Genomic DNA, 14,146 nt, shown 5'->3' on the forward strand with positions numbered 1-14,146 from the left:
TTTACATGTTTCCAAACACACACATATACACACACAGATTTATAAAACATGTATTTAGTGACATTTTAGGAAATTGGAGGTTGTGATTAATGATAATGCATTATGCTTTTTTTCTTGAAATAATGTGAAATATTATTAATACATCCCAATACAACCTTCTATTATTATGTGTCTACAAGCACACACACAGATGTGTAACACATGGTTAACGTTTTGATGCTGAATGTCTGATTTTTCAACAACTCATTTCCAATGCTAAGTGTGTGATGCCCGTAACTGAGATGTCCAGTCCTGTTTATTTGACAAAATTTTGTGTGCCATATAATACTAAAACTTCCGCCGTCCCGCCGGCTCTGGTCTGCTCTAACTAGTAAGCTTGTCCTGGGATGGGGACATGGTTCGTTCTTTCCTATTTTCCAAATGTGTGTTTTTCTCACTCTTCCATAGCTAGCTGTGGTTTCTTACCCATCCCAGGTTGGAACAGTGGTAAGGGATGGGAAAGCTTCTTGACCTGACAATTATGTGATGTGGTGTTGATTTCTCTGGGCAGAAAACTGATGCTTTCCCTGGTAGAATGCTCTGCTCTCTCCCCTGTGGTTCCTTCACCCTAGAAAAGACGTGTCCTCAGCTCCTGAGGATCCAAGGGTCGGCCTTCAGTCCTTTTCTCCTTGGACCTTCTTGTCCTTCAGGACAGCCTTCCTGGGTGGATCTAACACAACCCTGCGCCAACTCCGTCTTGTGTGGCCCACATTGATCTGGCTGCCAGCTGTCTGTGGGAAACTAGTTACCTCCCAATCACACTTATAGGCCCCTTCAGTCAGCCTTTTGCCTTGTAGATTCCTCAGGCTTAAGCCAGACATTAATCCATTGTATCCACCAAGCTCCAGAGGACACAGACCAGGCCTCATGAGGGGTCTCTTGAAGCCCTTCTTGCTTGGCTGGTGGTGGGCAGGGGAGGGAGGGTGCAGGAAGAAGCCTAGTTGGTTGGAGCGTGGAACACATCATGGAACACATCAGTGGTTCTCTCCACCTGCGTGTTTATTCCCAGCCTCCTCAGGCTCTCCCGGGCAGACAGGAGGTGGGTGGTCAGCTGAGCATCCAAAACCAGGCTTCAGCCAGTTCCTGTGCAGACTCTGTTTAGGAGGTCTGGTTTCTCGCTCTAGCATGTGGGTGTGCCTGACACCCGTTTTTTGTTTTTTGGGGTTCTTTTTTTGGTGACTTCTGCTGAAACAAAGTTAGAAAGAGGCCTATTTTAACAATCTACTAGGGTTAATGCAGAGGCCTTATTTAGAGAGGCCTCATGAGCATGAACCTAGGCATCTTTTCAGTACCAGTGATATTAAGTAGCGTAGTATATTAACTATATGCTGTTTGAAGAAGTCTTTACAATGCATTTAGTCAGAGCCAGAGTGGGTATAGATTGGCACTGTATGTCCCATGTCAACAGTGCGCTTTGAATGCCAGCTTTCCCGTGGACTGATAATGAGCACTGTTCAAAGACCTCCTTAGGCAGCTTAGGACTGTAAATTGGCTAGGAAAAATGATCCCTTCCTCCATCATCTGAGGGGAATGAACAATGCAGGGGTTCAGAGACACTGGCAGTGTGCCAACATCCTGCACATCGTGAATTTCTTCAGGTCTCTATAGAATGACTGAGTTTCCTGGACCTGATTTCTTTTTTATTATATCATTTAAGTTACAAAAGGTATTTTAAATGGAAGGGGGTCCATTGTTCTATGCCATAGAACCATGGATGTGAGTATGGGGAGTTAACTTGGCCCCTTTATGCCGTCTGGATACAGGATTATTTGACTTGTACCTTTTGGTGGAGACAATTTGTAAAAGTTTAAGCCTGGCTCCTATGTTTGGGTGATAAGAGACCTGTCACTGTCTACTTCCTTTAATTAATCTGGATACTATAAAGTTTTTGAAAATTCACATTGCCACATATTAAAGGCTTGCCCTTTTGCATAATCAAAAAAATTCAGGGACATTCTAGTAGGTGAGGGGGGATATAATATTGTTTGACATTTTGGCTACCTGAGTTAAAAAAGGACTCCACAAATATTCAAAACTGAATTATAAAACTACAAATGGAGAGCCTTGGACAACAGTGATTTTCTTACTCGTATTTTAATTTCAGTGCCTTGCTTAGTACTTGGCATATGGTAGATATTAAATGTTTGTTTTGTTGATGATCAAAGAATCCAGTTAAGCACGAGAAAAACTTCCCAGCTTGGGCAGATACGGAGCGATAAGAATGGACCATTTAAAAATCATATTTATTGAGCTCTGTCCATTGAGTACCCTGATGAAATTTTCCAAAAGGCTCAGGGTCATTCCCATTTATGTTACACTGGGCATTTGTTTCAAATGTGTGCATTTTTCAAAATAAAAGACTCAGAATCTATGAAAAGAAGAAAGAAACCCCAGACAACGAGCTGAAAAGATATGAAACTCAAATCAACATTGGTTAATAGAGTGATTTCTGTGGGCCTTTCAGCAGTACCTCTTCCAGCCTGCTGGGGGTCAGCACAGCATTCCACGTTATTTGCCTACTGGTATGCTTGCAATTTTTTTCAGTAAATAGGCAGTCAAAGGAGCAGAAATTTAATCGCCCTTCCACACAGAGGTCTACCATGCTTCAAGCAGTTTGCATTCACATGCCCGTAAGCAGCTATCTGCTGGTTGGTGAACCTATTCAGTACAAGAGAAAACAGATGTCTGGTCTTCCTGCCAAGTCCCTTTCTTGCATTTTAGGAACCATTCCACACGCACAGGGAGGTTTTGTTAATTTCTTTCAGATGATGACTGAGTGCTTTACACCATGTGGGACCTCTGAGCCCTACTTTTCTACTCAAGTGAACATTAGTAGCCATTTATCCCTCTCATGGCCAATGTGGGATCTAGTTTTCTACTTGTTAGAGAAGCCATTGAACCTTTTCCACGCCTTGGGATATAAAGAGGCCTATTGGCCGCATTTTTATGTCTGACCACCCATAATTTACAGAGTAATTGTTTTTTCAGACATAGCATTGCATGTCATAAAACAGAGTTATGGTTGTCCCTGATTTAAAGGCGCAATATTGCCCTTATTCAAGAACCACTCCCCTTGCTACAAGTACTGTATGTTCTGTTTACTGTAAATGTATCATGATTAGAACACAGGGACCCTTTTTTGGTGATTAGATATTTTTGTGGCCATTGCTGCCAGGTTGGAGTTGCTTCTCATTTTTGTTTTTTGTTTTTTGTTTTTTTTTTACACTGTATGCAGAAGAAGTTGACCGTTTGAAAGGAAAGATAAATAACATTAGCCCTGGAGGTCATTCCAATGAAAAGAGCTAATTGACTGACCTTTTGCTATTGAAAACAAATGCATTAAAATCATAGGAAATACCTACCTATCTACCTTATCTACCTATCATAGAGTGGGTTGGGAGCTCAATTTCTGGATTCTGATTTAGCACTTTTAATTATTTTTTTTCCTCACTGGTAAACTTTCAAACTGAATCAGCATTTTAAAGAATAATATTTTAATAATTTAATAATTATATTTAATAATGTTTATTGAATATTTATATTTAATAATAATTGATATTTTAATAATAGCAGGTAAAACACAGATTTAGAAAGCACTTAGTTACCTTACATTGTTAGTTCTTTTGAAAATACTTCACCAATGACAAATTCTATGAACATTCTTAAATACTCTTAAATTTCATCATTTAGATTTTAATAATTGTAACCCAAAAGGAAAGCTCATGATATGTATGATACACGTTTCTTACATAACATTTCTGATGCCATATCTTTGTCCTGGGAGTGTTTTAATGCTCCTTAATTAGGGAGTTCCCAGCTTCTCTGAATCTGACTAAGCATGATTCAGAAACCTTTCTAATAAGATAGGTTTGATCACATCACTCCCTTGCGTCTGTGCCTCAGGAAGCTCCCCACTTTTTAGGGCGTGGCTTGCTAGCGGTGGTTCCCCCTTCCTAGTCCTCCCCCCTCAGCCACCAGAATACCTGAAATTACAGGATAAATATGGCTTATCTCCCTGGAGTGTCATTATGACTCCAAAGTATTAGGTCAGAAATATTGCTCTATACTGAAACAAATTCAGATAATTAGGGAGTAGATTGCAACATTCACATACTTTTTTTTTTTCCCAGATAAAGCACAAGGCTTCAAGGAAATTGTGCAGCCTTAGCAAGCTCTTTTCTCCATTGGCCACACACTTGGCAGGAGACATAGTCATTCTCTTTGCTGCTGCACTCCTTCAGTGGAAAAGTTTAAGCAGGGATGACTGACAAAAAAGTCAAACTCCTTGGATAGCTTTTTACAGTCTGGTTTTTAGCCTCATGCCTTATGTGTGTCTCTCAGGTCTCAACTCAATATCATGCCTCCTGAAAAGTGTTCCCTACTAAGGACAAGCTCCCGTTTGTCCTCCCATTTTAATTTGTTCACGTCTCCATTACAGCATTCATTTCGTGTGTTTCTATCTCCCCAACTCCAACTGTAAACTGTTGGAAGACGGGACTGGGGTCATAATTATTGTATAAGAGGGTCTGGCATGTACAGGATACACTGTAAATGTTATTGGACTGTGTTAGGTTACAGGGCCCCTCAGTACGCACCTTCAGAAAGAAAGGATCCCACCTGTGTTTGCCAGCTAAGGACCAGACTTCCACAGGAACAAATACAGTCTTGTATACTCCATGAAAGCTTCAGGGACGTAGGAGATTAGAGCTGACATGCGGTAGCTAATTGAGAAGCTGTACAATTAAATGGGCAAAATTGAGGAGGTAGTGAGTGAAGGGGAAATAAGGAATGGAGATTTTACCTCTTAGCCTACCTCAAAAGTATTGAAAATTTTGATACCTAAGAACATATTGTTTTCTCCCTTATTTTAAAGCCTTTTATCTATTGTTATGCATTTATTAAATCACTTTGCAATCTTTATATATTAAAGATACGCTTTATGTAATTGTCAATGGGAGCTTTTGCTCTGCGTAAGGTAATCAGTGGTACCACAATGACTTTAATTTCAGCCAGAAGCAAAGGTAGTAGCCGTTTTTGTTTAGTCTGTCTAAGATTAAGTTTTTGGCTTACTATTGAACATTTGAAAATTTTAAATTTTTTTTACTGGACCCAGCTGCACCTGGCATACCTCTGAGAAGCTGGGAGCTTCTGCTCCATTCCTTTGGGACTGGGGGTTACAGGCTGCCTCTGTCAGAACCAGGAAGTCATAGAGAGTACTTTTTGCCCGTAGTTTGTCAGTCTGTCGTAACTTTAATTATCGGAAATACCAGGGTGTTTTATCCTTCTCTGGGATACCAGATTACTGTTTTAAATTACAACTTAGGTATAGCGTGAAGGATCAGTATTCACTTTTACTTGCAGATTATTTAAAAGGAGAAGTTTTATTTCATGTTTAATTAATGCCAGAATAACATTTGAAAGTAGAGACTGTACAAATCCAAACATTTGTATACTTCACATATATTTTAAAAGTACTGTACATTTTGAAAATCTAAAATATGATGAGTGCACTTTTCTGATGCCTAAGACTAAAACATCAATTAATGACTTTGCTAATAGTACTTGTTGGGCTTCCCAGGTGGCTCAGTGGGTAAAGAACCTGCCTGCAGTGCAGGAGCATGCCAGAGGTATGGGTTCAATTCCTGGGTTGGGAAGATCCTCTGGAGGAGGGCATAACAACCCACTTTAATGTTGCCTGAATAATCCCATGGACAGAGGAACCTGGTGGGCTACAGTCCCTAGGTCACAAAGTCAGACACATCTGAAGCACAGCACAATAGTGCTTGTTAAAATCATAAACTTTCATAATTCAATATGTAAAGATACAGTTGGTTAATAATATCAAAGGAAAGCCTATTTTAAAGTTAAGACCATCCTAATCTCATAATTGCCATGGTGAATTTTTATTTGCTCAGAAAATATTCTAGTTGTCATGTAAGCTTATTTCCTCATGATTTAACACCAAACTCTTCGTAAATCAAGATACTTGCTGTGAGAACCCCATGAACTGTATAAAAAGTCAAAATTATACATAGCAGTTACTGATTCTCAGAAAACTCAGTTCTTATCTTTGATTTCAGCTGATTTTACTTCCGCAATGGAAGGGTGAGTGGGAAATGGTCTAATTGTTGTTTCTTAGATTTTCATATGCATTTGTACTTCCTGAAGATCTCGTTAAAATGCAGTTTCTGATAACATTAGTCTAGGATGGGACCTGGGATCCTACATTTCTAGTAAGCTTGCAGGTAATTCCACCACAGCTGGCTCCTGGATCACTCTTTGAATAGCAAAGATTTCCCAGAATGCCCTACCTGCTTCTACACTTGAGTTTAGCTTTATCCAGATTCTAAAATTTGCTCTGCCTCTAGTCTTTCATTTTGTATGGCTTTGTAGGTTTTTTTATTTTTATTAGCTTAAGAGCCCTCTATTTTCCTTTGGTGATCATAGATCAAGGTAGTTAAGGACTCCACCATAGAGCAAAAGAAGGGAATTTGGGCAAACCACCACTGAATTTGGATGACTTGGTCCAGAATCCATCATGTGTCTCTGGATCAAATTATTAGCAGTAACCACCATCTGTGCAATAGTGTGCCCGAAATGGGCTCCTAAAAATAGTAGTGGACGCAAGGTTAGTTATTTTGCAGAACACTGCAAACAGCTGAGACTTATACTTCCATGAAGGCATCCTCTCCAACTTAGCAGCGCCTACCAGCCCTTCAACTTCCAAACCTGCCAAGAATGGTTTGGTGGGATCGTGACTGACCTCACCAGATTGTCCAAGCTTCAGACACTGTTGTTGAGTGTCGAGGGTGACTCGGGTGTTCTGTAGCAAGTGCTCTCATTTGCTAGTACTTTAAAGGGACCTGAACTCAGAGAGTGGCTAAGTAAAAGTATGTTCCTATAAATATCTCACCTTCTATTAGAAATTAACAGGTAATTCTCTGTTCTGTTTTAGCAACAGGAACAAGATCCTACCAACTTGTATATTTCTAATTTGCCACTGTCCATGGATGAGCAGGAACTTGAAAATATGCTGAAACCATTTGGACAAGTGATTTCTACAAGGATACTACGTGATTCCAGTGGGACAAGTCGTGGTGTTGGCTTTGCTAGGTGAGCTTACTGCCCTACCTTCATGTCAACAATAGTTCTGCTGCATTTCCTGGAGAATAAAAATTGAGCAAGAAGAGAGAATTTAAGCCAGGGTTATAGCAGCCAGTTGTACCATGAACTTAAATTATGCACAAAAAATAATGTGCATCTCCCCCAGCACTTTGAAAACTCACTGGGATTCTTGAGCCTGAGGACCCTAAATATTTGGAGACTCGGGGTAAGGAAATATCACATGAGCAATAGTTTTGCAAGTGTGTTTCCTTAATATTTTGACTAATTCAATCAGGTTGCCTAAACTGCTTTAAAAAATAATCTCAGACTCCTAAATTTCATAAATAAATTGGTATTTTTGTCTCATTAGGTAGAACTTTGGTTCATCATCAATAAAATCAGTAAATTAGATTTTTTAATGAAATATTTTACACATTGAGAAGAGTGCAGCAAACACCTGACCACCAGTTGTTATACACATTATAACACTTTACAGTTTTTGCTTCAAATTATTTTTTAAGAAGTAAAATGTTGCACGTATCTAAAGCATCCTCATTCTTTCATCTTACTTTTATTCTTTCCTCCCCAGAAAGGGTACTTCAGTGCAGTGATTAGTTTGCTTCCTTTGATTTTGACATAATTCAAATCTGAAAGCCCACATACAGAAACTGATTTTACAGCGCTTAGCAACCTATTAATTCTGTGCAGTAACCAATTATGTCTACATGTTTTAAAGTATTGACTTTGATTTTGGGGGGGAAATCGCTAACTTTTTACCTTCCTGTGCATTATCCCGTTTGATGACAGTCGCATCTACCACAGGCCTGTGAGATCAACAAAGCAAGCATTGTTCACACTTTCACATATAAAAAGAATTGAGTTAAAGAAAGGACATTGTCACGGAGTTGCCAAGCAATGAAGCAAGGTCTAGTACTTAGTTCTTCTGGCTTTCAACCCATTGCTCTTTCTGTTAGACCAGATGATTTTATAATAACTAGAATATTCTACAAGTGGGAAGTAACCAAGGCCAGAACCTATTGTGCACTTCATGGGTTAAAAGATCAGGTGAAACAATGAAAGGCCCAGCACCATCTGAAAATCATCCCTCTGTGGGTGTTCTTCTGAAAGCAGATCAAGGACTTTCGTTTCTGTATCCAGAGATGGAACCCAGTTAAATTTTAATGCTTTTTAATTACCACTATTACCACCCATTAAAATCAAAGTGCAACTATTCTGGGTAGTCCAGGAGTGCAGTGCATTTTGAGCAGATTTTTCAGTGTTTCCTCCATTAAAGAAAAATAAATCAAAATTATTTAGTTCCCCTGAAATGTTTCTGCAGATGTAGAATAAGTTGTCAGGCTCTATCCTTTAATTCTTCCTCTAAAGCCAAGAAGGCCAAGAAGGAACATAATTGACTTCACTAATTTTAAACTTGAAGCTAAGGTGAAAAACTTGTAAAACACATCCTCTGTTCAACCCCAATTCATTTCATGACTTTTGAGTCTGTCGTTTTAAAGGAAGGACCATCTCTAAAATGAGCAGTATCCTAGCAGCACTAAATACCAGCATTAAACTGGTATTTTTGTTATTGATTTCAGTATCATAACTAATAAAGAAAAAAATTAAATATTCTGTATGCTTGATTAAGGGTACAATTTATTTCTTTTATGATTCTGAAGGTATCTGGTTATCAAGTTTTCATTTTATCATGAAAGCACACAAACAACACTTAAAGACGGAATAAGTCCACTTTTTCTTATCACTCGCTTTTTGTTAGGTTTCATTTGTATCAAATAACCCTATAAGATTGTATTCATGTGTACTGAACAAAATGAAAATTAAGATATCTTTGATTATTTATGTCTTATTTTTATGTATAAATAGGATGGAATCAACAGAAAAGTGTGAAGCTGTTATTGGTCATTTTAATGGAAAATTCATTAAGACACCACCCGGAGTTTCTGGTATGTTGTTTGTCTAAAATTATATTAGTAGTCTTTTCTGTTATTTCTAATTTTAGGATCTGGTGACTCTTATATCAAGAACAAAACACTCCTCATTTAGCTCTTTAAAAGTTATTTCTTTGGATCTCCAAAAAGACTTCAAAATTCATTTCTCCCAGCTGTTTAAATGTGAATGGAAGCATAGAGTCACAAATGTAGAAAACAAACTCATGGTTACCAGGGAGGAAAGTGAGGAGAAGGGGGAGGGATAAATTGGGAGACTGACAGATACACACTACTATACCATATATAAGATAGACGACGAATAGGAGCTGGACTCCCCCGGTGGCTCCACAGTAAAGAATCTGCCTGCAATGCAGGAGACCTGCGGGAGACACGGTTCTGATCCCTGGGTCAGGAAGATCCCCTGGAGAAAGAAATGGCAGCCCCGTCCGTATTCATGCCTGGGAAACCTCAAGGACAGAGGAGCCTGGTGGGCTACAGTTCATGGGGTGGTCAAAGAGTAGGACACACCTGGAAAACAGCAACAAATAAGAAGCTACAGTTTAGCCCAGGGAACTCTACTCAGTTCTCTGTAATGATCTGTATGGGAAAAGAATCTAAAAGAGGGGATATGTGTATGTGTATAACTGATACACTTTGCTGCACAGCAGAAACTAACACAACACAGTAAATCACTATACCTTCATGAATTTCTTTTAATTCAAAAAATAAAATGAATATGTATGTGTAAAATGAAAATATATATATGAATGGAAGCAGACGTACTGGTAAGGAAGCTGTGTGCCTTGCAGAGGATTGGAAACCTCTCCTCCCTGGATGCTAAAGGCATCCTCTGGCACACCTTATCATTCAGTAAGTATCCTGTCATTCAGTGATATCCATCGAGGATGATGGTACTTTCTACCCCAGCTCCTGCCTTTGTTCTGGATGATTTCAGCATGTGTGAGCCCTCCCTGCTTATAGTGCCTGGACTCAGCTGCGATGGCCCTCCATCTGCTCCTCTGCAGCCTCCTCCTGCCATTGCTCTGACCTGTGTTGTCTTGATTGAGAACAGTACACCTCAGGAGATTGCATTCCAACATCACACCTCCTCTGACTCCCACTAAACCTGCTCTGAGAGACAGTGAGCTCCAGCCTGACCAGACCCTCAGCATCCCTGGGCCTCACTCAGCCTCTCACCCTTCCCTAAACTGTAGTTCTTCACAGTGCTCACCAGTTCGCACAGCCCTCTCCCTAAACTGCTCCCACACCGCAGTCCTAAGCAGATGGCTTCGCTTCCATCCCCTTTAACTTGGCTGTTCCCTCCTCACCCCTCAAGACTCTGGTCAAGGCCTGCCTCCCCACGTCAGCAGCCTTCTCTGCTCCCATTGGGTCACCATCTGCATTGCTCCCTGAGGACACCCACCTGGAGGGCAGCATTTAATTTAGCAGGTTTACACATGTCAGTGCACTAAACTGAGCTCCTTGAAGGCAGAGCCTGTTTTCTCATCTTGCGGTTTTCATGCCTAGCTCAGTACTTGAACCTTACTAAGCACCAACAACTGTTTGTTATTTTGCATAAACTTACCAAGACAACACTGTTTACAAGCTGGCGTGCAAGTGGCTGACCACAAACTGGAAGATGTTTCTATGTGCGCATGTGTAACGAGTGTTTAGTATTTATTCTCCTGTAGCTCTAAGGCTCCATCTTTAACTGGATGGCTGATGATTATGGTTAGGGATCCACTTTAGTTTCGGTATCCGGGTGAGTCCCACTTCATAGAGAACTTATAAGTATATGTGATCCCATGAATTAATTGCATCCTTTAACACCAAAACCTGATAGGATACAGTTTGCATGGCTGTATGGGAGCTTGAACTGCCTACTGACATGAGTTTGAAGCATAAAATACAAGACCTGGTAGTACATTCTTTCAAGGAACTCAACCTTGTGAAAAAGCTTCCTTTTTTGTTTTTCTTAGGCAGTTTTCTTTTGAGTTGAAATTAAAGAAAACAAGAAGGGATTGTTTTTACCTTCCAACTAAGTAAAGACAAGGGAAAGATTTCATACGTGGGAGCCTTCTGTCAACCTTGCCCTGCAGGCCTTGCAAGGCCCCTGCACACAGCTGCCCCCGTGGCCTACTCCCTCCCCTTGCCGTCCTCTGCATAGTCAGGACCCCAGAGAAGTACATGAGTCTCTTCGAAGGGCTGCTCATCCACACACCTATGACCTCCTTACTTTGTCAGCTTGTTCTTGAATGCAACAGGGGAATTTCAAGAAGGAAAAACACCACAGCACCCTTTTATTTGATGTTGTATCAGCCTAAGATAAGATCTGCCAGTTCCCTGCGTAAAATAGATCTCAGCATGTCACGAATTGAGGTTGGCCAGTTTCCTTTTTTCTCCAAAGGACTTCATGGTTGTGTCATTTAACTGTTTTCTTTGAAGTAGATTTGAAGATTGTGGGTCACACCCATTCTAGGAAAAAAAAAACAAAAAAGACCTGATTTCCAAACCACACATAAATGATTGTAGGATTCTCTGCACCTTTGCAGCTAATGATGAATAGTTTCTTCCAAGGAGTGCTGAGGGTCAGAGGGGGTGTGTAAGAACCAGATCAGTTCCTTCTCCAAGAGGAGCATCCCCTAGGGAGGATAGCTGTGTGGTCAAGCCATTCTCTTTCTTTGAACCAGGACTTAACTTTATGCCGTTTTCTGATGGGTGATGGTCTCTCCTGTGTTTCAGTATTGGTTCCCGACTAGACTGCAAGTTCTTTAGTGGCGAGGGCTGTGTTTTGTATTTTAATTTTGCGGGAGGCACCAAAGCCTATACATCGCCCTGGACCAGCAGAGGTTTACCCAAGGGTTTTCAAGAGCGTTTTTCAGATGGAGTGCTTATCACAAGATTCGTGGCTGGCTACTTTGATGGCCTTTTGGGATAGATTTTGCCTATAAGTGGTTGAGCTGCTGTTTTGGCAGGAGTTTGAAATGTACAGTGCAGGTTGGGAAGCCCACTGTTGAATAAACAACCTTTCCCCAAACAAGTCTCCAGTGAACTGGAGAACCCACACCAGAACTGAAACCATTTTTAACATCTCTGGATTGTTTTCTGTCCATGTAAATACGAGAATTATCTTTGACTTACAGTCTGTTTATTAATGCCTCTCTCTCCCCTCCAATTACCTGACTGACTGCTCTGCACATGGGTTTCTTCATGGAGTGCTTCATATGATTATGGAGTTTCTTCATATGATTACTTTCAGTAGAACCAGGTGAAAAAGAAAGAATATTGTCAGACAAGGGTAAATTGAATGGGCCTCCACTTTCATGTTTAAATAGTGTAGGCTTATTGCTAGGCAGACATAACATTTCATAAATACAGTCAGAGGATGGTTTATTTAATGATGCAAGTTGTTTAGCTGGCATAAGCAGAATTATCCAGGTTGGCTTCTGTCAGAGTACTCTGATTCTTGCATGACTGGTGATTTGCATGTGACACTGGAACCAAGTATAGAAAAGAAACACACATTAGACACAGTCTCCCAAAGACACTTTTTGAAAATTAGCAAACTGAGCAGTTAACTCATTGCGTGACACTAGACAGAAAGTCTCTAGATGGCAAAGCAAGAGGAGCTCAGCTATGTCATTTCTCCAATACCACCCATCTGTCTGCCAGCACTGTCTTCATGCCAGGGTGTTGTAGCTCGGTGCCCTATGTGGGGCCTGGTAATGCATATTTAGAGTTCCATAAAAATCACTCAACCACATCACAACATGTTATACAGTCTTCTTTCTGAAGCTGCTTTTTAAAAAATCTTGTGCTTTTGTGTCTGATATTACCATATTTTCACAAAGGCTTTATCTTATGGCAGATTCTTCAAGCATACATTACAATTTATGTTGAAAAAGAAATTTCTCAGAATGCCTTTCCATCTATCCTTCTCCGCACTCAGGCTCTCACTTTTCTCTGAAAATACTGAAGCATTTTCTTTTGTTTGGATTTACCTTGGTTTTGAGTGCTAGCTGGTTTGCACTTAGTCACATTTACTTGAAAGGACCATGAGGATAAAAGAACTTCTTTGTGAGACAGTCTAGGTGAATTCCATAGAAATTTAAAAGCAGTATGTCCTATTGGGTTGATAAAAATTCCGTTATGGAGAAATAGTATAGTGGTGCTTTCCCACACAGTGAATGTTAGAAACGAGAGATGGGTAGAACTGAGGTCCAAATTAGGAGATGTACCCAAGGCAAAGACACTGTCACTCATGGTCATGATTCAGAGATTTGTCTGAAAAATGTTCTTCCAGTACCTTCCTGGAAGAGAGTGCAAATGCATATGGCATGTTAGCTGGAACTCTCCTAGGGCTGCTTGCCCTGCACCCACAACACACACCCCATGGACAAAGGCCACACGCATATCCAGTGCTGCAGAAGGCAGTATGATCACGTCCCTCCTTCTGGACCTCTCTGTGACATTAATGGAATGTGAAGACGTCCTAGTGTGGTCGGGGCAGAGAGTTTTTTTGTTGTTTTTTTTTTTTTTTTTTTTAAAAAGTGCCTAGTCACTGGATGTTCAGTTGCTTGTTAGATTCCCAGCCTCACGCTGGCTTCATTCTGCTGCATTGCCTGAGGCTTCTTCTGTGCAGGCAAAGGAGCTCCAGTGAAGTGCATATGTGACTGCTGGCCGGCCCCATCCAAAGACCCCAGCTTGTTTTACATCTGCTTTCTGTGTTACCTTGACTTTTCAGTTTACGTATATGCCCGGCAGGGCTTGAAAACTGCTTTTACCCGTGTTCTGGAATGTTCTGTATATAGATAAAATTATTTGGGCCTTGTTCAGTGTCAGAAGGCAGAAAAGGTGATGTTTAGAGGAAAAATTACAAATCTAGTAAAAAGACTGGACATCGTTCAAGGGCTTTTATTGCCCATTTTGTTTCCTGCACGTTTGGCTTAAGCTTCATTTACTCTGTTAAAAACAGAAAATTTGGGCAACTCTAGGACAAAAGAAATACTTGAAGACATGTGCAATGGTCCTGGTACCTTTAGGACAATGTGGTC

General features: G+C 40.4%; 1 protein-coding gene across 16 annotated transcripts in view; it reads left to right on the forward strand.

The window, feature by feature from the left end:
• The window catches only part of RBMS1 (RNA binding motif single stranded interacting protein 1), a 217,886-nt gene that overhangs the window by 185,647 nt on the left and 18,093 nt on the right, over positions 1 to 14,146 (forward strand). For all 16 annotated transcript variants that reach the window (XM_069577334.1, XM_069577341.1, XM_069577336.1 and 13 more), the window contains exons 5-6: positions 6,995 to 7,152; positions 9,028 to 9,107. In XM_069577334.1, coding sequence (XP_069433435.1) covers positions 6,995 to 7,152; positions 9,028 to 9,107 — 238 coding nt within the window. The remainder of the gene's footprint in view (positions 1 to 6,994; positions 7,153 to 9,027; positions 9,108 to 14,146) is intronic.

The sequence above is a fragment of the Ovis canadensis genome, chromosome 2 (genome assembly GCF_042477335.2).
Source record: "Ovis canadensis isolate MfBH-ARS-UI-01 breed Bighorn chromosome 2, ARS-UI_OviCan_v2, whole genome shotgun sequence".
NCBI lineage: Eukaryota > Metazoa > Chordata > Mammalia > Artiodactyla > Bovidae > Ovis > Ovis canadensis.